Below are 25,403 nucleotides of genomic sequence, written 5' to 3'. Positions count from 1 at the left end.
GGGCCACACCCAGCATTGCTCAGGGGTTACTCCTGGCTGTCTGCTCAGAAATAGCTCCTGGCAGGCATGGGGGACCCTGTGTGACACCGGGATTCGAACCAACCACCTTTGGGCCTGGATTGGCTGCTTGCAAGGCAAACGCCGATGTGCTATCTCTCCAGGCCCTTTTTTTTATTTTTATGGTTTTTGGGTGTGCGACTTGTTTCTCTGTCCTTTTCACCCCCAAATGCAATGGCAATATAATGAAGCACCATTTCTTCCTGCAAAGGCACACTAAAAAAGGGGAAATCCCACGTATATAAACAAACTCTTATCTACTAGGGATAAGAACTCATACTTATTTACAATACAGGGGAATCTCCCACCTTGAAAATATGTCATGTGGACCCATCTTAGACACCAGAATATTATACACCGACAGTCCAGACTTGAATCCTGAACCCCAGACATAGAATCGACACAGTTCTTCACAACAGCTACAGGAACCAAAGCCCACCTGGGACATTCTGAATACTACTCGATCTCCAACATGTGCCAGTTCTAATATGATATCCTGACAACGAGGAAATTGGGAACAAATGGACATAAGAACAGATTATCCTACCTTACCAACTAATGATAAAACAAAATCGGAAGACCTACCACACTATGGGCTGTGCAAAAGCCAAGAACATGATCTACAGATGACTGGCTGATAGAACCATGACCAGGCAGTATGTATTCTGGGACCAACAAGAAAGCCCTAGTCTAGGGTTTGGTCTACGTCCTGCATAACAATCATGACCTCCAATTCCAGCGTCCTGACTGAGGCAATTGCAACTGAACGGGTCTTCTGGAAACATAACGAAGGACGATATCCCAGACTCCAACCAAGCTTCAGCGCAAGGGCCAAGACCACTAACCACAGAAGACAGATTAAAATGACATCGAGGAAACAGAACTTCTAAAATCACAAAGAAAGTCTTCATCATAAGTTCCACTCCTTGTCCTGTGCACAGACTGAGACCTCTAGATTTAGAGGTCTGTCTTTATCATCCAGATCGGAGCAGAAGTCTTCCATTCGGCCCAAAAACACCAAGGGGAGAGTAAATGAACGTGAAAGGAGTCTATAGATCATCCCATGACAATATATTCCAAGGGTAGAGAAACCCTGTATCTCTTAGGCCAAGGGGGTTCCTGTTAAGGATGACCCCAATATTTACTGTGCCTATGCAGGGGGGGGAAAGACAAAAAACACTAAATAATCCTTTTTTATTTTAATTTTTAATTTTTTATTATTTTTATATCTAGTTTTTGTTGATTTCTTTGTTTTGGGGTAGATATTGAAGTAGTTGTCCTTTTTTATTTCAATTATATATTTACTTTTTCTTTCTTCTCTTCTCTTCTTCCTCTTTGCACCTTGTCATATTTCCTATCTCAAGACCATGGCAACTATGTGGTGCATACTTTTAGTGCTGCAGCGCTCACTGGATATCTTATTTGATTCCTCTTTTTGAACTGTTGTGGTGTTTCACCTTTTTCTTTTCCCCATCGTCCCTCAAACCAAGGATGAGAGCCTCTAGAATGACTCTGCTCATAGTCGGTGTAGTCAATTTTTACCCCATTATATTACCTTTCTCTTCCTCAAACAAAACCACATAACTTGAGCTTTCTAGTCCCGCCTCCCAATTAGAGGGGGCAATAATGGAGGCACCAAGACCAAACAGTTATAAGACCACTAAGTAATACTAAACACAGAAGGGACCACGCATTCTAGCAGCCCCTGGATGGGGGAGAGTGGAGATATGGGAGGCAGGATGGGAGCGGTTGTGGGAGGACAATTCGGTGGTGGGAATTCCCCTGATTCAATGTAAATATGTACCTGGAATATTACTGTGAACGATATGCAAGCCACTATAATTAAAATTAAAATTATATTAAAAAAAAGAAAAAGGGAAGTGAGCATATCTGTGGGGGGGGATTGTAGAGTATTTCTTAACAGATCAGTAGCTGAAAGGAAAGAGTATAGACTTAAGAAGCAAATGAAGAAAGTAGAATAAGGCAAAAAACAGATAAACATAAAATGAATTTTAGATAACTCATTGAAAGCTGAGTTCAAAGGCTTCCTTTCATAAAAATAAATAAATAAAAGAAAGTCTGTTCTGTTTCCATTATCTCAAAAACTGGAGTATGCTGGTGCACACTTAACTTTTTCTTTGATAAACTATATTTAGTAGTTTATCTTAATGTTTTAATGCAGAACTAGCGCATAGATAAGTTTGTTTTCATTCTTTCCTCAAATCTAGACTCACTCAGATGCCTCTGGCATGCTGCTTTTAGTCACCAGCCCAGATGCATTTGAGCTGCAGGGAGGTCTCTCTCCCAGGAGTTAGCATGCATGTACATCACCCTACAAACACATCTATCAAAGAAGAGACAAGGACCATGCAAGTGAAAGAAAGGAAGGGCCTCATGTTCTTGATTTTTATCAACTCGAAACTCATCAGATGGGAAACAAAGACCCACATTGTCTTGTTCTTTGAGTGACAATGAGTGCTCAAATATTTTTCCATAACATCTTTGACTCAAAAAGATTGGGTAGTAGATGGAAAGTCTCCTAGGATTTAAGAATGTCCACTAGCAAGTTTGGTAATTATTTTCTTCCATTACTGATTTCCTGTTTGAGTTAAGACACTCCTGTCACTCATCAGCAACCAAGCTTGTAGTTGCTAATTGATTTTCCACTCTCTTGCACAATTGAGTGACAGGTTTGATGGGCACAATTACAACCACCTGCTACAAATTACTTTTTTGTTATTGGGCAATTGCTCCTGGTCTAGGACTTTTTACACTTTGTGGAATAGAGAGGGGGAGAAAAATAGATTCATTGCTGAGTAAATTTTTATTAGCTTGCTGTTATAGAATGTTTTTAGACATGACCACTTTGGTTTCAGGCAAAGTATAATTTCATTTCTTTTTTGAGGAGGCAGTCCTAGTGATGGTTAAGGAATACTCCTGGAATTGTACTTCAAATTACTCTTAGAGGTACTGAGGGGTCCATTTGTGATGCCTGGAATTGAACCTGGGTCGGATGCAAGGCAAATGCCCCCTCTACTGTATCATCTCTTTCTTTCTTTTTTTTTTATTTTTCAGTTTTGAGTCACACCAGGCAGCACTCAGAGATTATTTCTGGCTCTGCGCTCCTGGCAGGCTCTGGGGACCATATGGGATGCCGGAGATTGAACCCATTGAACCTGGGTAGTCCCAGTTTATCCACATGCAAGACACCCTACCGCTGTGCTATTGTGCTGGCCCCTCAGAAGTGATTTCTGAGTGCAGAGCCAGGAGTAACCCCTGAGTAACCACCAGATTTGGCTCAAAGACAAAATGAAAAAAGAAAAAAAGAAAAACAGTGAGATTTCATGGGGGAAAGGGGCATGCAGTAGTGCTTAGAGGCCATTCTCACTCTTTGCTCAGGGACCACTCATTCCTGGCAGTGCTCCAGGGACCATACAAGGTATTAGGGATCAAACATGTCACCTTATTCTCTGTACTATCTCTACAATCCCAGAATCTTGGTTGTTTTTTTTTTCCTAGCTTTTATTATCAATTATTTTACATACTTTTTGCTACATACTTTTTACAACTATCATATCTCTCCATGATTTTTCAATAAGCTTTTTCAGTAAGGGCTTCCAAGCAGTGATTGGGGTAAGAGGTGAGTGTGGTGCAGGGGTCAAAATCAATGTACTCTACTATGAGCTACATTCCTGGCCCAGTTAGCTCTTTTCATTATGGCTATATATATATATATATATATATATATATATATATATATATATATAACAGAGAGAGGATCGTTTTAACTATTTCTTTTGCTTTGATTTTCATCACATCTAATTGACTTTACTCAATGACTTGTAAATTGGGTCCGGAATGTAAATAGATACTACAAGAAGTAGTGTAAGTAGAAGAAGGTTTGGCAGACAAAAGAGGACCAAAGTTTAGAAATATAAAATATTATTTCAGGTAAAATTTTTGGAAAAACAGGGTGTTCTTATAAAATTTGCCTCACTTGTCCGGATTTGGAAACTCCAGATTTCTTAAGTATTATATTCTTAAAATAAGTTGAACATGTATTTGAATTTGTTATTAAATTTAGGTGTCTCCTCATCATTTGGGACCATTTTTTCTATTTTTTAATCTTCAGATTATTATATACTAATATAATATATTCTAATATTTGTATTGAAAAAGCTCTATTATAAAGTTACTCTCAATGTGTTAATTTTTTTCAGTCTATTGTTTTAGGTAATACAAAAACAGTTTTTAGAGATCCTTCTAGCATTGCTATCTACTAAGGATTATGTCATTCACAAACAAGAAACATCTTTTCTTCAGCTATATATTTAACTGGTTAAATTAACAGGAAAATGCTATATTGAATTAAAATTTTAATATAAAATATCTCCTTAGGAAGTATATTTTTTGAAATGCAAAATAGTTATTTTGAAATGAAAAAATTGATATGTCAAAGGCTTGTATTGATATTTTAAAACACAGTTTACTTAAAATTTAATATTAACACCAAGAATAATATTATTTTGCCAGAGTGATGGAAGATATATTTTTCTAGTTTGTACTAATGTTGGGGGCAGTACTAAGGGTTTACTCTTGGCTCAGTGCACATAGATCATTCCTGGCATAACTCTGGGCACCATATGTTGTGTTGAGAATAAAGCCCAGGTGAGCTACAGGCAAAGAAAGCACCTTACCATCTGTACTATCTCTCTGGTCCTTCCTAACTATTTAAGTAATTGATTTGAATCGTCTATTTATTTTGATTCTAAAAACAACCACCCTACAAATTTTGGCTTTATAAGTAGATATGCCCAAGAAAAATATTTTATTATTTGTTTTTCTAAAGATCATTATCTGGGAAGATCATTTTTGTTTCGGGGGTGGAGCCCAGCTAGATATGCCCATGGGTTACTCCTGGCTCTGCATTAAGAATTACTCCATATCCTGACTTCAATGTAGGATATACAGATTCCAGGATCTTCAGTACAGAAACATGATACCAACAACAGAGACTGTGAAAAATATTACTGTATGGGCACTGCAGACAATGACCGGGATTGGACAAACCGGGATTAGTTTGCCTGGAGCCTAGAAATGGTCTTATGTCAGGAAACTTCAGGGGTAGGGTCTCTGTGTACTTAGGCCAAAGTTTTTCCTTTCCATGACCCCCATACTTTGGTGGGCCCATGCAAACGATAATTGCCACTCAAACATTGTTTTTACAGTGCTCCTTTGACTCTAAACCTTTAAGAAACCACTATTAAAAATATCTGGAACTGCATATATGCTTTTAGTTACACTAGCATTCTGGGGGATAAAGGACGGAGATAAAGGATATATGCTTGGGAACAGGGATGAAGGAAGGACAACACTGGTGGTGGAAAGGCCCTCATTTAATGTCACTGTGTACCTTAAATATCACTGTGTAAGATTTGGGAAAAAAAATTAAAAATGCCTCTAATAATGTAAGTCATTACAATCAAAAAACTGTGTTTTAATCAGAAATGTTCTTTGACTTACATGTGTTATTATATTATATTAATTATATTATATGTTATGTTACTATATTATGTTATTTTAGTTCACCTCAATATGTTAATCAATTTTGTCTCTTGAATAAATTTTTACAATAAAAAAAAGAAAGAATTACTCCAGGTGGTGTAATTCATATGCCAGGATTGAGTACAGGTCAGCTACATGCAAGGCAAGTGCCCTACCTGTTGTCTTATCTTTCCATTTTGTTACTTTATTGAATTCTTTATAAATAAATAATTAATAAAAATATGATTTAAAAGAAGTAAATATTTAGAAATAGAATTATTTATCTAATTTAAGTAAAAAGATAAACCCTATACATTTACTTACTTTTTGTACTTAAACTATCTCATTTGATCTAAACATCCTCTGCAAACCTTCCCCCACTTACTCACTGCCAAATGCTAGATATAAAAAATCTTTGGAATATTTCCAAATAATTGATTTTAAAACACTAAAATACTTTAAGAGATCACCCACCCTATTACATTAACTGGAGCTTTTAAACCTTCGAAATGTTGAAACCAGATAACCAATGGTAAAGAATATAATTTGTTCTCTTTTTTCTTTCTCAATAGAAAATAGACACGCTCATTATTGAATGTCTATTCCTACTATCTAGCTTTGATTTATTACAATATAGTTCAGAATAACTATTTTGCTGAATGTCTTTGTTAACAATACCATCTTCTTTTTTTAAAAAATAATATATTTAAGCACCATAGTTACAAACATGATTGTAGTTGGGTTTCAGTTACATAAAGAACACTCCCCTTCGCCAGTGCAACATTCTCATCACCAATGTCCCCCATCTCTCTCCTCCCCTCCCCCACTTCTAATCAAGACAGGCATTCTACTTCTCTCACTCATTGACATTGTCATGATAGTTGTCAGTGTAGTTATTTCTCTAACCGCTCTCACGACTCTTTGTGGTGAGCTTCATATTGTAAGCCAGTCCTTCCAGCCCTCACCTCTATTGTCTCTGGGCATTATTACAATAACATCTTTTTTATCCTTATTCATCTATGGGTTTTAAGATAAATAAAACAATGCCATCTTCTTTCTTTTTTTTCCGGGCCACACCCGTTTGATGTTCAGGGGTTACTCCTGGCTACACGCTCAGAAATTGCCCCTGGCTTGGGGGACCATATGGGACACCGGGGGATCGAACCGTGGTCTTTGCTTGGCTAGCGCTTGCAAGGCAGACACCTTACCTCTAGCGCCACCTTGTCGGCCCCACAATGCCATCTTCTAAACCAAATAAACTAGAGTCCTATTTACTTTGAAGTTTTTAGGACTTAAGAAATGAGTCTTATGTGCAACTGCTTGTCAATGATATTCTTGCCAATTTAGGAAATAGAAAGCTTTATTTTTTATCATTTTAAGAAACTATAACTGGAGATAAAATAGCAAATTATAGTAGACAAATAAGCCTAAGATCAACAAAGAACAATTATAAAATGTTCTCATGAGTAATGATACCAGAGCCTAGGTTCACAGACAATCGTATTACCTGCCATTAACTAATAAATGCCAGAGTACAAGAAATTAGCTATACATCCTGGATTTAGGGAAGTGCTGTGAATAAACCAGTACTTTCATGGTATAGTGTCTTGCTGGCCTTCTAGCACTACAATTTCAAGTATCCACTGACATGATAGTTAAGTAACTCTTTAAGAGGGAAGAAAGAAAAGCACATCCTATGTTATGAACACATGAACTAATGAAAGTTTAAGGAAAATTACAACAGCCTTTAATATTACGTAGCCAGATAAACTTTGCTTTTTATGTACTTTTATATAAAGTTATGCTGCTGCATTCTTGTTAAAAAATACTTTTCTAAGTCAGAGAGATAATTAACCCAGGGGTGATGGTACTTGCCTTTCATGCAGTCGATCTGAATTAAATCTCTGGCATTGTGTGGACCATGAGTATCCTCAAGCATTTCTGGGTATGACCCCCAGATTATAAAAAAATAAAATAATTTTCTAATTTTAAATATGTGTTATTTTGATTAGTAACTTGTTGGAAGAAAGTATTTACAAAAACATGAAGAAACTTTATGTGCTCTTCAAAGAAAGATATCATAGATTCCTAAGATCACAAAATGTTGCTAGTGATATTTACAGAGCAATGAAAATTTTTACTTTTGTATTTCTTTTCTCTTTTCTTCTCATGCATCTTTTGAAAAGCTTTTACTTTTGAATAACCCCACTGCATTTGCTTCCACTTGCTAGTTAAATATCCGTGGCAATGAAAAATATTTAAAATGGAATAAAAAGTCTAGCTTCCTTTCTTCGTAGGTTACCTGGGTAACTTTATCAGTCTTCGCCTTTCCCATTGACTAAAAATCACTATTAAAAATACTTCTTCTAAACTTTAAATGTGTTTAAAATAAAATTTCCAAGGTTCTTTCCAAATTAGCTTAACATTTCAATGTTACTTCAACTTAAATACTAACATTTTCTATTCATTATTCATGTGGAAGCACATTGCATGTTTTCTAGATTTCTAGATTCTGCTTTTGCTGTATTCATGCCCAAAAGAGGACATTGCTACCAATCAATGAAAACTAATTCATTCTGCTGTTTGGAAAAAATAAGTGGATGTACTTCCTTGGATTTGTTTCTACGGTTAGGGCTTGAAATTTATCTTCAGTGAATATATGCCTGAGAATACACTGAATATGTCAAGGACTCCATGTGCCTGCAAATAAACTAATTTGGAATACATACAAGTGCAACTCTAGTCTCTATTTCACTCTCAACAGGCAAGGGTGGTGGTGGGTGAACATATTCTCTTAATTGGCAGCTGTACATTCAGAAATGGATGTTATTCTTTCTGCTATCCCATGCCAACTGTCCACCTCACACACATGACATGCAATACGATGTGTGGCCAGATTAAAATAGGGAACATGATGTATCAAGAAAAGTATTGATGTCTTTATGTCCTTGACTATCTGTTCTTAAATAGGTGAAGCAATATAATTTTTATTGAAACTTATTAAGAATGATGCGAGGAAAGAGAGATAGAGATAGAAGTGTGTTTCCGAGAGAGAACACAGGCTTCTCCAGAGTGGAAATAGGCAAGCAAACAAACAGAAACAAACCAGCTAGATCTGTGTTCAAGGGAAAATAGGATATCTGTAACCAGCACTAGACACTTTATTGAAAGAATTAATCCTTTTGATGAGAACCAAATTTTTCTGACTGTTTTGGAGAATCATATTGACATTTGACATTTAAAAATAATGATCAAGGCCTTTGTGTATTTTTTCTGCTACATCTTTTAAAGAATTCATAAGAATACTTATGTTGGTACCCTTCTATGCACCTGAATCTATCTTAGTATCATTTTATTTTCCCAGAAATGTATTATAACCATTTCCTCTCTCTATTTTCCAGGTTTGAACAGGCCTTTATTACCAGTTTGATCAGTAATATAGTAACAACTGAAGATAGTTATTTTTGGATAGCTCTTCAAGACCAAAATAATACAGGCGAATACACTTGGAAGACTACAGGATGGAAGTCTGAAACTGTGAGGTACACACACTGGAATGCACATCAGCCCCGTGAGTAGGAGGAACTGTATGTGACATCACCTGTATCTTTTTATGTCTTTGCCTAAACTTTCTTCCATTTCAAGTAATAGATGTGATTAAAAAAAAAAAGTTCACAATCCCGATCTGGTTTTATTCTGAGAATCTTATAGGGTCCCTCAAGCCTACAGAAGTATCCCATGAGCACCATCAGGTGTGCACCCTCCATTTTTTTTCTCTTTCATTTGCTTTTCTACTCCTTTGATTCTTCTTTAGTGTTTTCATAATGACTAAATCAACAAAAATAACTAGAACAGTAGGTGAAAGATGAAAGGGTGTTTTTTGTTTTGTTTTGTTTTTGTCCCAAACCATATTCAAGAATTACAGTGGGGGGAAAAGAATTTCAGGGGTTCCTTCCCACAATTCTCAGCCAACCAGGCATATGGCTCTAAGCTAAAAGAGATGGATTTAGTGCTGTTCAAGCACTGCAGCACCAGGAATTATCTGAGTCATCCCAGTGGTGCTCCTGGGCCTTCAGAGTCATGCTGGTCCTTACTCAGTGTCCTCTTGGGCAACATCAACAATGTTGAAGGACCATGTGATGCCAGGTTTGAACTGGAGTCAGAAATTTATAAGGCATGTTCTGTAATACTATATCTCTAATCCTTGCTTTGTTTTTTGTTTTGTTGTTGTTGTTGTTGTTGTTATGTTTTGGGCCACTCCTGGTGGTGCTCAGAGTTTACTCCTGGCTCTGTGCTCAGAAATCACTCCTGGCAGGCTTGGGGACCATATGAAATGCCAGGAATCTACCCAGGTTCGACCCGGGTGGGCCGCATGCAAGGCAGACGCCCTATTGCTGAGCTATCACTCGGCACCACTCCTTGGTTATCTTTTTTAATATCTTTATTTATACACCTTGAATACAAACATGATTATGGTTGGATTTCAGTCATGTAAAGAACACCCCCTTCACCAGTGCAACATTCCCACCACCAATGTCCCAAATCTCCCTCCTACCCACCTGTACTCAAGACAGGCTTTCTACTTCCCTCATTCATTCTCATTGTTAGGATAGTTCTCAATGTAGTTATTTCTCTAACTACACTCATCACTCTTTGTGTGGAGCTTCATAAAGTGAGCTGGAACTTCCAGCCCTCATCTCTTTTGTCTCTAAAAATTATTGCAAGAATGTATTTCATTTTTCTTAAAACCCATAGATGAGTAAAACTATTCTGCATCTTTCTCTTTCCCTGACTTATTTCACTCAGCTTAATAGATTCCATGTACATCTATGTATAGGAAAATTTCATGACTTCGTCTCTCCTGATGGCTGCATAATATTCCATTGTGTATATGTGCCACAGTTTCTTTAGCCATTCATCTGTTAATGGGCATCTTGATTGTTTCCAGAGTCTTGCTATGGTAAATAGTGCTGCGATGAATATAGATGTAAGGAGGGGATTAATGCGATCCCTCTAAAGATACCCATGACATTTTTCAAAGAAGTGGTTCAAACACTTCTGATATTCATTTGGAATAATAAACACCCTCGAACAGTTAAAGTAATCCTTGGGAAAAAAGAATATGAGAGGCATTACTTTCCCCAACTTTAAACTGTATTACAAAGCAATAGTTATCAGAACAGCATGGTATTGGAATAAAGACAGACCCTCAAATCAGTAGAATAGGCTTGAGTTGAATAGGCTTGAACATTCAAAGAATGTTCCCCAGACATACAATCACCTAATTTTGGACAAAGGAGCAAGAAATACTAAATGGAGCAAGGAAAGCCTCTTCAACAATTGATATTGACACAACTGGCTAGCCACTTGCAAAAAATTGAACTTAGACCCCAGCTAACATCATGTACGAAGGTAAAATCCAAATAGATTAAAGACCTTGATATCAGGCCTGATACCATAAGGTAAATAGAACAACACGTAGGTAAAACACTCCAGGACATTGAAACTAAAGGCATCTTCAAGGAGGAAACTGCACTCTCCAAACAAGTGAAAGCAGAGATTAACAGATGGGAATATATTAAGCTGAGAAGCTTCTGCACCTCAAAGTAAATAGTGCCCAGGATACAAGAGTCACCCACTGAGTGGGAGAAACTATTCACTCAATACCCATCAGATAAGGGGCTAATATCCAAAATATACAAGACACTGACAGAACTTTACAAGAAAAAAAAATCTAATCCCATCAAAAAATGGGGAGAAGAAATGGATAGACAAATTGACAAAAAAAGAAATACAAATGGCCAAAAGGCACATGAAAAAATGCTCCACATCACTAATCATCAGGGAGATGCAAATCAAAACAACTGAGGTACCACCTCACACCATAGAGATTGGCACACATCACAAAGAATGAGAACAAGCAGTGCAGGTGAGGATGCGGAGAGAAAGGAACTCTTATCCACTGCTGGTGGGAATGCTGTCTAGTCCAACCTTTATGGAAAGCGATATGGAGATTCTTCCAAAAGCTGGAAATTGAGCTCCCATATGATCCAACTATACCATTCCTAGGGATATACCCTAGGAACACAAAAATACAATCCTTGGTTATTTTTTAAAGTGTAATCTACTCCAGTTATTTGGCATATTTTGTCTAAATTATTGCTCAAACTCACACATATCTATAAAATCAGAAAGTTCAGGAAGTGAGTGAATTTTAACAACAGTATCAAAAATATGAGAGAAAAACCAATAGAGCTGCAAGGAGAAATAGATGAGAATATTATTATAGTTGAAGTGGTTAACAGTCCTCTATCAAAACTGAATAGATCCAGCAGGCAGAAAATCAGTAAGGCAAAATTAAACTCAATAGCACCATCAATCAAATATATATAATTGACATCCATAGACTACTTCATCCTACAACAGCAGATTATATGTTTTAAATGTCACATGAAACATTCACCTAGATTGACCTATTCTGGGTCATAAATCACAGCTTCACAAATTTAAAATGATAGAAATTATACAAGATCTACTCTCAGAACACAAAGTAATTAAACAAGAAATCAATAAAAAACTATAAAAATCCCCCAAATCTTCACCAATGAACAATATACATAATATGCATTCAAATTATTTGTGAACCAAAAAAGGAGAAATCTAAAGATTTTTTTTAAATTTTAATTAAAAATGAGGGTTAGGGACCAGTTAGGTGGCGCTAAAGGTAAGGTGTCTGCCTTGCAAGCGCTAGCTAAGGAAGGACCGGGGTTGGATCCAGGGGCAATTTCTGAGCGCTTAGCCAGGAGTAACCCCTGAGCATCAAATGTGTGTGGCCCAAAAAAACCAAAAACCAAAACAAAATAAAAATGAGGGTTAGAGAGACAATACAGTGAATAAAGCACTTGCCTTGCAGGTGGCCACTCTGCATGTGATACTAAGTACCCAATGTGGTTCTTCTCATACCTTCAGGAGTTATTTCTGAACACAGAGCTAGGAATAAACCCTTAGCAAAACCAGATATAATCTATAATGTCTCCAAAAGTTAAATTGGCAATTTATCAAAATGTCTGAAATGTAAACAAAGAATGAAAGAAATATATAACATTACTGTCTACATTAGAAAAGAAAAAATATCTAAAATAAAACATCTAAGTTAAATTCCTGATATATAAAAAGTAGAGATTGAAGTACAAATAAAGTCTTAAGTAGAAATAAAGGAATGAGAACAATTAAGAAAAAATTAAATTTTCAGTCCAATTGAAAAACCAGTGCATGGGTCAGAGATATAGTACAATGGATAACACACTTGTCTCACACTCAACAAACCTAATTTGAACCCTGCCACCTCATCTGGTCCACTGATCATTAGCAACAGTGGTCTGTGAGCACAAAACCAGGAATAAGTCCTGAATACCACTGAATGTTGCCTAAAATATCAGTGAAATAAAACATTCTTTATAAAGTTCAAAACAACTGATAAGCTCAATAAGAAAAATAAAAAGCAGTAGGACATTTGCCTTGCATGTGCTAACCTAGGATAGATCGCGGTTCAATTCCCCGGCATCTCATATGGTCCCCAAACCAGGAGCGATTTCTGAGCACATAGCCGGGAGTAATTCCTGAGAGTCACTGGGTATGGCCTAAATAGCAAACCCAAATAGCAAGAGAGAGAGAGAGAGAGAGAGATAAGAAACCACAAATGAAAAAAGAGGATATTACAGATCTCCTGGATGGTAAAATGATATTAAAGAAATATTATAAGCGATTTTCAGGGAGGGACTTCAGAGCATAAAAACCGGCTATCCTTTGCAAAAGCTGGCTCCCTGTGTGTGACACCAGGCGGGGAAAATCCGCGAAAGTACACCGGCCCAGTGGGGCTCAGCTGTGAAAGACTGTGAGTGTGACCTTTCTATGTCTGTCTACTGTCCTCTTGCGTGAAACTCTTGCGAGTGGGGCAAAAAGAGCCTCCAGAAACCTCGCTCGCCCAGACGCCATTTTCAGGGAGGGACTTCAGAGCATAAAAACCGGCTATCCTTTGCAAAAGCTGGCTCCCTGTGTGTGACACCAGGCGGGGAAAATCCGCGAAAGTACACCGGCCCAGTGGGGCTCAGCTGTGAAAGACTGTGAGTGTGACCTGTCTATGTCTGTCTACTGTCCTCTTGCGTGAAACTCTTGCGAGTGGGGCAAAAAGAGGCTCAGAGGAGCACGGCCGCTCCGCTTCGCTACGCGGCCGTGCACTCTTTCTAAGGAAAGAACTCCATTGCAACAAGAAGGAAAAATCACACTAAGAACGGCGCTATATCACAGAAGCAAACATTTCTCTCTGGACTGTCTTCTCTGTTACATGCTCGGGCCTAAGATTTGACCCAGTGTGAGGCTTCATCCACGGAGGACTCCCCTCCCTTAGAGGCAAGTCAGCCCATCCAGAAAGGGAGGAGCCAGAGGAGTGTGCTGCCTACATCATATAGACAATGAATACCACTACAACACGTAGAAAAACCCACAATACAAATGTGACAATGGGGAAACAGCGCAGGCCAGCATCAGACATAGAGAATGAAGATGACAATTCTGAGGACCAGATAATGACTGAACAACTAATCAACCTCTCAGTTAAGGACTTTAGACTAGCAATATGGAAGGTGCTCAACAGACTCCAAGAAACCATGGGATCGAGTTGAACAGAACACTAATAAGAACCAAGAAAATATGAAGGCAGAAATGACAAAACTCCAAACTGAAATAACATGTCAACTAACAGGCCTGAAAAACTCAGTAAACGAAGTGAATGACAAAATGGATAAGCACTGGGACAGGGTATCAGAAGCTGAGAATAGACTTGGTGCTGTGGAAGATGAGATACATAACAATTCCATACAGCAGGAGAGATTGGACAAAAAACTTAAAGCAAATGAGCAGACAATGGAAAAATTAGTCAAAGAATGGGAACAGACGAAAATAGAAGTCTATGATAAGATCAACAGAAACAACTTAAGAATCATTGGAGTCCCAGAGACCCAGGAAGAAAATTTCCAGGAAGAATCAATGGTCAAGAACATCATTAAAGAGAAACTTCCAGAGCTAAAGAATATATGTGATCAAATCCTGCATGCCCGAAGAGTACCAACCAAAAGAGACCCCAGAAAAACCACCCCAAGACACATCCTAGTCACAATGACAAATCCCACAGATAGAGACAGAATTCTGAAAACAGCAAGATCAAAAGGGGAAATCATGTTCAAGCAAGCTTCCCTGAGATTTACAGCAGACCTGTCACCAGAAACGCTCAATGCCAGAAAGCAGTGGTGGGATATTGTGACAAGACTGAATGAAATGAATGCTTCACCCAGAATACTATACCCAGCAAAACTCACTTTCCGGTTTGATGGAAGAATACATGGTTTCACAGACAAAAAACAGCTCAGAAACTTCACAGACACAAAACCAGTCTTAAGAGAAAAAACTGAAAGACCTAATCTAAGACAAGACTACCCAAAAGACACACCAAATTTTGAAATAAAGATGGCGTTAAATCCCAGGACAATTCTTTCTCTCAACGTCAATGGACTAAATGCACCAGTTAAGAGACACAGAGTGGCTAAATGGATCAAAAAACTCAATCCAACCTTCTGCTGCCTACAAGAAACGCACCTGAATAGTCAGAACAAACATAGACTCAAAATAAAAGGCTGGAGAAAAGTTATCCAAGCAAACAACACCCATAAAAAAGCTGGAGTGGCCATACTAATATCAGATAATGCAAACTTTATACTCAGGAAGGTTGTAAGGGACAAAGACGGACATTTTATATTAATCAAGGGGTACGTAGAGCAGGAAGAATTCACTCTCCTAAACATATATGCACCGAATGAGGGGCCAGCAAAATATTTAATACAACTGCTGACAAATCTGAAAAATAATATCAACAACAACACAATAATTGTGGGGGACCTAAACACGGCTTTGTCAACACTGGACAGGTCAACCAGACTGAAACCCAACAAGAATATACTAGACCTGAGGAGAGAAATGGAAGAAAGAGGCCTAGTGGATATATATAGGACACTCCATCCCCAGAAACCTGGATACACATTCTTCTCCAATGTACATGGGACATTCTCCAGGATAGACTACATGCTGGCACATAAAACATACCTCCATAAGATCAAGAGGATAGAAATTTTGCAGATTACCTTCGCTGACCACAAGGCTCTGAAATTATTTGTGAACTCCAAAGGGACTCAGAAGAAACACTTTAACACCTGGAAGTTAAACAGCCTCATGCTCAATAACCAGTGGGTCCGAGATGAAATCAAGGAGGAATTAAAAAGGTTCCTGGAAACAAATGACAATAAAGACACAAACTCTCAGAACTTATGGGTCACAGCAAAAGCAGTACTGAGAGGAAAATTTATAGCTTTGCAAGCACACATCAGGAAGGAAGAAGGAGCTTACCTGAGTAGCTTAATGACACAGCTAATAGAACTAGAAAATGCTCAACAAAAGGACCCAAGAACAGGAAGACAGAAGGAAATAACAAAGCTGAGAGCAGAAATCAACGAAGTGGAAACTCAAAAAACAATCCGAAAGATCAACGAAAGCAGAAGTTGGTTCTTTGAAAAAATAAACAAGATTGATAGACCACTGGCAAACCTAACAAAGAAAGAGAGAGAGAGAAACTTGATAACTCGTATCAGGAATGAAAAAGGAGAGATCACTACTGATATGACAGAGATTCAAAGGGTAATCAGAAACTACTTTGAAAAACTCTACGCCACTAAAAATGAGAACCTGGAAGAAATGGATAAATTCTTGGACTCTTATAATCTTCCACGGTTGAAGGAAGAGGATGTAGCATATCTAAACACCCCCATCACCATTGATGAAATTAAAACAGTAATCAAATGTCTGCCGAAAAACAAAAGCCCAGGTCCAGATGGATTCACTAATGAATTCTATCAAACTTTCCAAGAGGAACTACTGCCAATCTTGGCAAGACTCTTTCATGAAATTGAACAAACAGAAACACTTCCAAATAGCTTTTATGAAGCCAACATCACCTTGATACCTAAACCAGACAGAGACGCTACCAAAAAAGAAAATTACAGACCAATATCACTGATGAATGCAGATGCAAAGATCCTCAACAAAATCCTGGCAAATAGGATTCAATGCCTCATTAAGAAGATCATCCACTACGATCAAGTAGGTTTCATCCCAGGAATGCAAGGCTGGTTTAACATCCGTAAATCTATCAACATAATACACAACATCAATAACAAGAAAAATAAAAACCACATGATCATATCAATAGATGCAGAGAAAGCATTTGATAAGGTCCAACACCCATTCTTGATCAAAACTCTCAGCAAGATGGGAATGGAGGGAACCTTTCTCAATATAGTGAAGGCCATCTACCACAAGCCAGTGGCAAATATTATCCTCAATGGAGAAAAACTGAAAGCCTTCCCTCTAAATTCTGGCACAAGACAAGGCTGTCCTCTCTCACCACTCCTATTCAACATAGCACTGGAAGTACTTGCTATAGCGATTAGGCAAGAAAAGGATATCAAGGGAATCCAGATAGGAAAGGAAGAAGTCAAGCTCTCACTGTTTGCAGATGACATGATACTCTACTTAGAAAACCCTAAAGACTCTATCAAAAAGCTTCTAGAAACAATAGACTCATATAGCAAGGTGGCAGGCTACAAAATTAACACACAAAAATCAATGGCCTTTCTATACACCAACAGTAATAAAGAAGAAATGGACATTAAGAAAACAACCCCATTCACAATAGTACCACACAAACTCAAATATCTTGGAATCAACTTGACTAAATATGTGAAGGACCTATACAAAGAAAACTATAAAACTCTGCTCCAAGAAATAAGAGAGGACACACGGAAATGGAAACACATACCCTGCTCATGGATTGGCAGGATTAACATCATCAAAATGTCAATACTCCCCAAGGCATTATACAGATTTAATGCCATCCCTCTAAAGATACCCATGACATTCTTCAAAGAAGTGGATCAGACACTTTTGAAATTCATTTGGAACAATAAACACCCTCGAATAGCTAAAGCAATCATTGGGAAAAAGAATATGGGAGGAATTACTTTTCCCAACTTTAAACTGTACTACAAAGCAACAGTTATCAAAACAGCATGGTATTGGAATAAGGATAGGTCCTCAGATCAGTGGAATAGGCTTGAATACTCAGAAAATGTTCCCCAGAGATACAACCATCTAATTTTTGATAAAGGAGCAGGAAATCCTAAATGGAGCAGGGAAAGCCTCTTCAACAAGTGGTGTTGGCACAATTGGATAGCCACTTGCAAAAAATTAAACTTAGACCCCCAGCTAACATCATGTACAAAGGTAAAATCCAAATGGATTAAAGACCTCGATATCAGCCCCCAAACCATAAGATATATAGAACAGCACATAGGCAAAACACTACAGGACATTACAGGCATCTTCAAGGAGGAAACTGCACTCTCCAAGCAAGTGAAAGCAGAGATTAACAGATGGGAATATATTAAGCTGAGAAGCTTCTGCACCTCAAAGGAAATAGTGCCCAGGATACAAGAGCCACCCACTGAGTGGGAGAAACTATTCACCCAATACCCATCAGATAAGGGGCTAATCTCCAAAATATACAAGGCACTGACAGAACTTTACAAGAAAAAAACATCTAACCCCATCAAAAAATGGGGAGAAGAAATGAACAGACACTTTGACAAAGAAGAAATACGCATGGCCAAAAGACACATGAAAAAATGTTCCACATCACTAATCATCAGGGAGATGCAAATCAAAACAACGATGAGATACCACCTCACACCCCAGAGAATGGCACACATCACAAAGAATGAGAATAAACAGTGTTGGCGGGGATGTGGAGAGAAAGGAACTCTTATCCACTGCTGGTGGGAATGCTGTCTAGTTCAACCTTTATGGAAAGCGATATGGAGATTCCTCCAAAAACTGGAAATCGAGCTCCCATACGATCCAGCTATACCACTCCTAGGAATATACCCTAGGAACACAAAAATACAATACAAAAACCCCTTCCTTACACCTATATTCATTGCAGCTCTATTTACCATAGCAAGACTCTGGAAACAACCAAGATGCCCTTCAACAGATGAATGGCTAAAGAAACTGTGGTACATATACACAATGGAATATTATGCAGCTGTCAGGAGAGATGAAGTCATGAAATTTTCCTATACATGGATGTACATGGAATCTATTATGCTGAGTGAAATAAGTCAGAGAGAGAGAGAAAAACGCAGAATGGTCTCACTCATCTATGGGTTTTAAGAAAAATGAAAGACACCCTTGTAATAATAATTTTCAGACACAAAAGAGAAAAGAGCTGGAAGTTCCAGCTCACCTCAGGAAGCTCACCACAAAGAGTGATGAGTTTAGTTAGAGAAATAACTACATTTTGAACTGTCCTAATATTGAGAATGTATGAGGGAAATGTAGAGCCTGTTTAGGGTACAGGCGGGGGTTGGGTGGGGAGGAGGGTGATTTGGGACTTGGGTGATGGGAATGTTGCACTGGTGATGGGTGGTGTTCCTTTTATGACTGAAACCCAAACACAATCATGTATGTAATCAAGGTGTTTAAATAAAAAAAAATTAAAAAAAAAAAAAAAGAAAAAAGAATACTCAGTAAATGACAACATAAAAAAAAAAAAAAAAAAAGAAATATTATAAGCAATTAACTCCAAATTTGATAGATATAAAATATGGATTCCTTTAAAGGCATAGTCTCAAAATTAACACAGAAGTAAATATGCTATCCAAATTTGCCTAATGCTATTAAATAAATTGAATCAACAATTAATAACCTCTCAAAATAGAAAGCATTAGGCCCTGAAGAATTTACTGAATTCTACAAAAAAAAAAAAAAAAAACCTAAAGAATAGGAGCCAAGAGATAGCAGTAGGGCATTAGCTTTGCACACAGCTGACCCAGAACATATGGTAGTTTGAATCCCGACATCACATATGGTCCCTAAGCCTGCCAGAAGCGATTTCTGAGCACAGAGTGATGAATAATCCCTGAGTGCCACTGGGTGTAACCCCTCTCCCAAAAAAAACCCTAAAGAATACATAGTAACTACTCTCTACAGCCTTTTCTGTAAAATAGAAGCAGTAGATAAAACTCATACTGTGACCAGGTTATACTAATATTAAAATCTGACAATGACATTCTAAGAAAATAAAGACAATATTTCAAGTTAATATAGACTGAAATTTTTGATAAAATATCAATAATAATTGATAATGTATTAAAAGAATTTTAGACCTATTGGCTAGTACAATTTATCCAAAGTATTCAAGGATGGCTCAGCAAACAAAAAGCACTGTTTTGTTTTTTTGTTTTTTTTTTTTTTAGAAAATAAAATAAAATAGAATCTATCACATCAACAGACTAAAGAAAAATATCATACAATCATATAAATTACTTTTTTTTTTTTTTTTTAGTCTTTGGGCCACATCTGGTGGCACTCAGGGGTAACTCCTGGCTCTATGCCTCTATGCTCAGAAATCGCTCCTGGAAGGCTCGGGGACCATATGGGATGCCAGTATTCAAATTGCCATCAGAGAAACCATGGAATGAACAGCCAATAAGATTCAAAAGGATATAAGAGTAGAAAAGAGATAACTTCAAACAGAAATGACAAAACTAAAAAAAAAAAAACTAAAAAAAAAATTGCTGGAAGGCCTCACCTGCAGAGTAACAGCTGCTAAGGCAGAATCCGGTGAACATGATGATGCATAACACTTCCATACAAGAGCAGTAGAAGATGGAAAAGAATTAAAATAAACAAACAAGATAAAAAGTCCTTAAAGTTAAAAAACAAATGAGAATAGGTATTTGGGATAAATTTAACAGAAACAATATCAGAATCATCAGTATTCCAACAGGCTAGGAAGAAAATTCCTATGAAGAAGGAAGAGTCAAGAAAAGACATCATTGCTGAGAAGTTCCCAGAAACAAAGAGTGCATGCACCCACAATCTGGATGCCCAAAGAATATTAACTAAAAGAGACCCAAATAAAAACACCCCATGGCACATCTTAGTCATGATAATGAAAATTATAGAGAGACAGAATATTGAACGCAGAAAGATTAAAAAAATAAAATTACATACAAAGGAGCATTCTTAAAATTTACTGCAGATTGATCACATGCAATCCTTCAAACCTGAAAGCAGTGGTGGGATATGGTAGAAACTCAATGAAATGAATGCCTCACTAAGAATAATTCAGCCAGCAAGACTTTCTTTCAGTTTTGAAGGAAAGATACATATCTTTACAGATAAACATCAGCTCAGAACTTTATAAACTCAAAACAAGATTTAAATTAATATCTTAAGGGGATTCTTTAGTCAAAAAAATTCTACAAACACACCAAACTTCTACAAAAAGATGACACAAAAATTCCATTACAGTAATATCTCTCAATGCACAAATTAAGAAGTAAATCATCAATTAAGAGATAGAGTGGCAAAATTGGTCAAAAATTTGAATCAAACATTCTGCTGCCTTTAAGAAACAAATTTAATAATCAGAGCAAACACAGACTCAAAGGCTGGAAGACAATCCTTCAAGCAAACAACTGGGGTGGCCATATTAATCAGTCGACATAGACATAAGGCTAAAAAGGATTATAAGAGAATCCAATATGAGTTAATTTTTGAGAATAGTTTGTGATATTATTTAGTATATATTTTAAATATTTTTAATTTATACTTATTATTTAATTTTATGGGATTTTAATAGTAATGAATTTTTCATTGTAAATTCTATTTTTCATTGTACATATAGGAAAGTGATTAAATTTGAACATTAATCTTGCATCTTCTAACATAAGATGTTTCAGACATTTAAAATAAATTTTGGGGGCCAGTGAGGTGGCGCTAGAGGTAAGGTGTCTGCCTTGCAAGTGCTAGCCAAGGAAGGGCCGTGGTTCGATCCCCCAGCATCCCATATGGTCCCCACCAAGCCAGGGGCAATTTCTGAGCGCTTAGCCAGGAGTAACCCCTGAGCATCAAATGGGTGTGGCCCAAAAAACAAAACAAAACAAAACAAAAAAAAGAAACTCAGAGCAGATTGAAGAAGTTTTCCTGTTTTCTTTCTAAGAGCTCAGAAATTGCCTCACTGGCCCCCAAAAATTATTTTTAAATGTCTGAAACATCTTATGTTAATATGCAAGATTAATGTTCAAATTTAATCACTTTCCTATATGTACAATGAAAAATAGAATTTACAATGAAAAATTCATTACTATTAAAATCCCATAAAATTAAATAATAAGTATAAATTAAAAATATGTAAAATATATACTAAATAATATATAATACCTTTGAGATAAATCAAATAACTAAATATTAGGATCTATTACATGTTCATGCATTGAAAAGTTAAATATTACTGAGATTTCAGCTCTTCACAAATTGATCTTTAAATTCAATTCTATCACAAATTATTCTCAAAAATTAACTCATATTGGATTCTAGACCTAAATGAGATACAAAGATATAGCAATGCTAGAGGATAATAACATACAACCTATATGTTTTTATGTATTTAAATGATTTTAAATATAACTCCAAAGTTCCAAGTAATAAAAAATTAATGATCTGTACTTTATTAAATCTTTGCTCTGAGAAAGTCAATGGTATTTTAAAATAATATATTTATTTAAATACCATGATTGCAAACATTGTAGTTGGGTTTCAGTCAGTGTGAATGATCCCCTTTATGTCTAGCTTGTAGATTGGGTATCGATTCTGTTGTCATTGACTCTGGATTTGGTACCTAAGTCTGATCATATTTTATTTCTACTCAATGTTCATATGACTGTTTGATCTTGGTACCCTCCATTATTTCCCCCACAATTTGTGAGCCAGAACAAGATGGTTCAAGTTATGTGGTTCTGTTGAAAGAAAGAAAGAAAGAAAGGAAGGAAGGAAGGAAGGAAGGAAGGAAGGAAGGAAGGAAGGAAGGAAGGAAGGAAGGAAGGAAGGAAGGAAGGAAGGAAGGAAGGAAGGAAGGAAGGAAGGAAGGAAGGAAGGAAGGAAGGAAGGAAGGAAGGAAGGAAGGAAGGAAGGAAGGAAGGAAGGAAGGAAGGAAGGAAGGAAGGAAGGAAGGAAAGAAGGAAGGAAGGAAGGAGGAAGGAAGGAGGAGCAAAAATTAAATAAGCAAAAAACGGAGGAGTCCTTCTAGAGGCTATAAATATTGATTTAAGAGAAGAAAAGGAAGAAAGGAAGAAAAGCATAACAATACAAAACAAAAAATCAAACAAATAACCCAAAAAGCACCACAGCAATAAAGACAACAACCAAACAATAACCACGGTCCGGAAATAAAAACAAAACAGAGCAAAAAACAAAACACAATAACAACTAAAAAATTAATTTGTTCTTTTTAGTTTTGCTTTGCACAATAAATATTAGGGATATTAGAAAGGGAATTACCTTGGCCTTAGAGATACAAGGTTTCTCCACACTTGAAAAATACTGTCATGGGAATAACTCCAAGCTCTGTAGATGCTCTTTGACTCTCCCCTAGGTCCTTTAGTGGTGTATGGAAACTTTCCACTCAGTTCTGGATGATAAGCTCAGGCCTCAGTAACTAGAGATCTTGGTATTTGCACAGGCCATAGGATGGAGTCTTTCTTTTCGGTTCTAGAATCTTTGGGCATTGTTACAATAATGTCTTTTATTTTTTGAGAAAGATAGTGATAAGGGAACAGAAAAACAAACCAAATACTTTAAATATTTACATACGTGATAAAGGACTTTTTTTTTATTTCTGATGATCTCTTAGAACTCAACATAGGAAAATATAAAACCCAATTTAAAAATAAAAATATCTTGGGGCCAGAACGATGGCACAGTGGTAGGGCATTTGCATTGCACACAGCCAATCCAGAATAGATAGTGGTTTGAATCCCAGCATCCCATATGTTACCCCAAGCCAGGAGTGATTTCTGAGCACATAGCAAGGAGTAACCCCTGAGTGTCACCGGGTGTGGCCAAAAAATAATTAAATAAATAAAATATATGTGTGTCAAAAAGTATATAAAATATGTTCAATATTACATCATTAGGAAATTACAAATTAAAACAAAAATGAGATACCATATACACTTATTAGAATTAACAAAAATAAAAAATACTAACACCAAATGGTGACAAGAATGAATGTAGAATAGCAAGAATGCTCATATATTGTTTGGAGGAATACAAATTGGTATTACTACATTGGAAGACAGTTTGGGATTTTCTCGTAAAGTGAAACAAACTATTACAATTCAAACCAGCAATCACTGTTCTTGGTATTTACATAGATAAATGGAATACTTAAAAACCTGCACATGGATTTTTATAGATGCTTTATTCATACTTGCCAAAAATTTAAAGTAATCAAGATGTTCTTCAGTAAATGAGTGGATAAATATACTATAGTACATTCAGCCAAGGTAATGTTGTTCAGCACCAAAAAAAAAAAAAATGATGTATCAAGCCAGTAAAAACTAGGGAGGAAACCTTAATACATATTAATAAGTGAAATAAGCAAATACAAAAAGGCTACATACTATTTTATTCCAACCACATGGCATTCTGGAAAAAGAAAAACTATGAAGGCAATCAAAAAAAATAGTGCCAGGAGTTAGGAGGAAAGGAGAAATGAAGATGCAGAGCACAAGGAAATAAATTTTCAGGGATTGAAACTTTTATTCTTATATAATAACTACAGTGGTGTGTATATGTCATTATACATTTCCTTTCTCATAGAATATATAGCATAATAAGTGAAACCTGTTTTAAGCCATCTGCTTTGGATAATAATGAAGTGACAATAAAGATTTATCCATTTTAACAAATGTAATACTGTTGTACTAAGGGTTTGTTACTTGGGGGAATGTTAGAGAAGAGAGAATAAGGAAACTTACTCTCTGCCCAACTTTGTTGGCTGAGCACCTGAAATGATCTAAAACATATAGTTGGTTTTTTTGTTTTTTTTTTGTTTGTTTGTTTGTTTTTTGGTTTTTCGGGCCACACCCATTAGATGCTCAGGGGTTACTCCTGGCTACGCGCTCAGAAATTGCCCCTGGCTTGGGGGGACCATATGGGACACCGGGGGATCGAACTGTGGTCCTTTCCTTGGCTAGCGCTTGCAAGGCAGACACCTTACCTCTAGCGCCACCTCGCCAGCCCCTATAGTTGGGTTTTTATTTTAATATTACTTTTTAATTTTGTTTTGTTTTGGCTTTTGGACCACATTTGACTCTATAAAATCAATCCTGGTGGGGTCAGGGAACCATATAAGATACGGAGGATTGAATCCAGGTCTGTCCTGTGCAAGGCAAATTCTCTACCTGTATTATCACTCTGGCCCCTCATTGTACTTTTTAAAGATACTTGCAAAGTAAAGTCAAGACAAACTAGATCTTTTATGTTTAAGCAGTGATTAGCAGCTTTGTGTACAAACTAGTAACTTTGAGTAATTCTAAAACACAAATGTTACAATTCATTCACCAACCAATCTTTTCATTCTACAAATCTGTCAATGTTATTAAAATGAAGAAAATATTAAAATCCCATGTCACATTATTGCTGGAAAAATGCAGTTATCATTTCTAATATACTTTGGAATTTTGTTAGGAATGTCTATACCTGTCAAAATAAATTAATACATTTTGAGTAGACAAAATTCTTGGTTTTAATGTTACCTTCCTTGGGGCATATTTGGAGTCTAAAATCTG

At 36.7% G+C, this 25,403-nt stretch overlaps 1 protein-coding gene across 1 annotated transcript in view; it reads left to right on the top strand.

Moving 5' to 3' along the window:
* Positions 1-25,403, top strand: part of PLA2R1 (phospholipase A2 receptor 1) — a 127,472-nt gene that overhangs the window by 45,516 nt on the left and 56,553 nt on the right. Inside the window, exon 12 of the mRNA XM_049772865.1 lies at positions 9,003-9,172. Coding sequence (XP_049628822.1) covers positions 9,003-9,172 — 170 coding nt within the window. The remainder of the gene's footprint in view (positions 1-9,002; positions 9,173-25,403) is intronic.

The sequence above is a fragment of the Suncus etruscus genome, chromosome 5, assembly GCF_024139225.1.
Source record: "Suncus etruscus isolate mSunEtr1 chromosome 5, mSunEtr1.pri.cur, whole genome shotgun sequence".
NCBI lineage: Eukaryota > Metazoa > Chordata > Mammalia > Eulipotyphla > Soricidae > Suncus > Suncus etruscus.
Note: the sequence above shows the minus strand (reverse complement) of the source record. Positions and strands in the feature narration are given on the sequence as shown.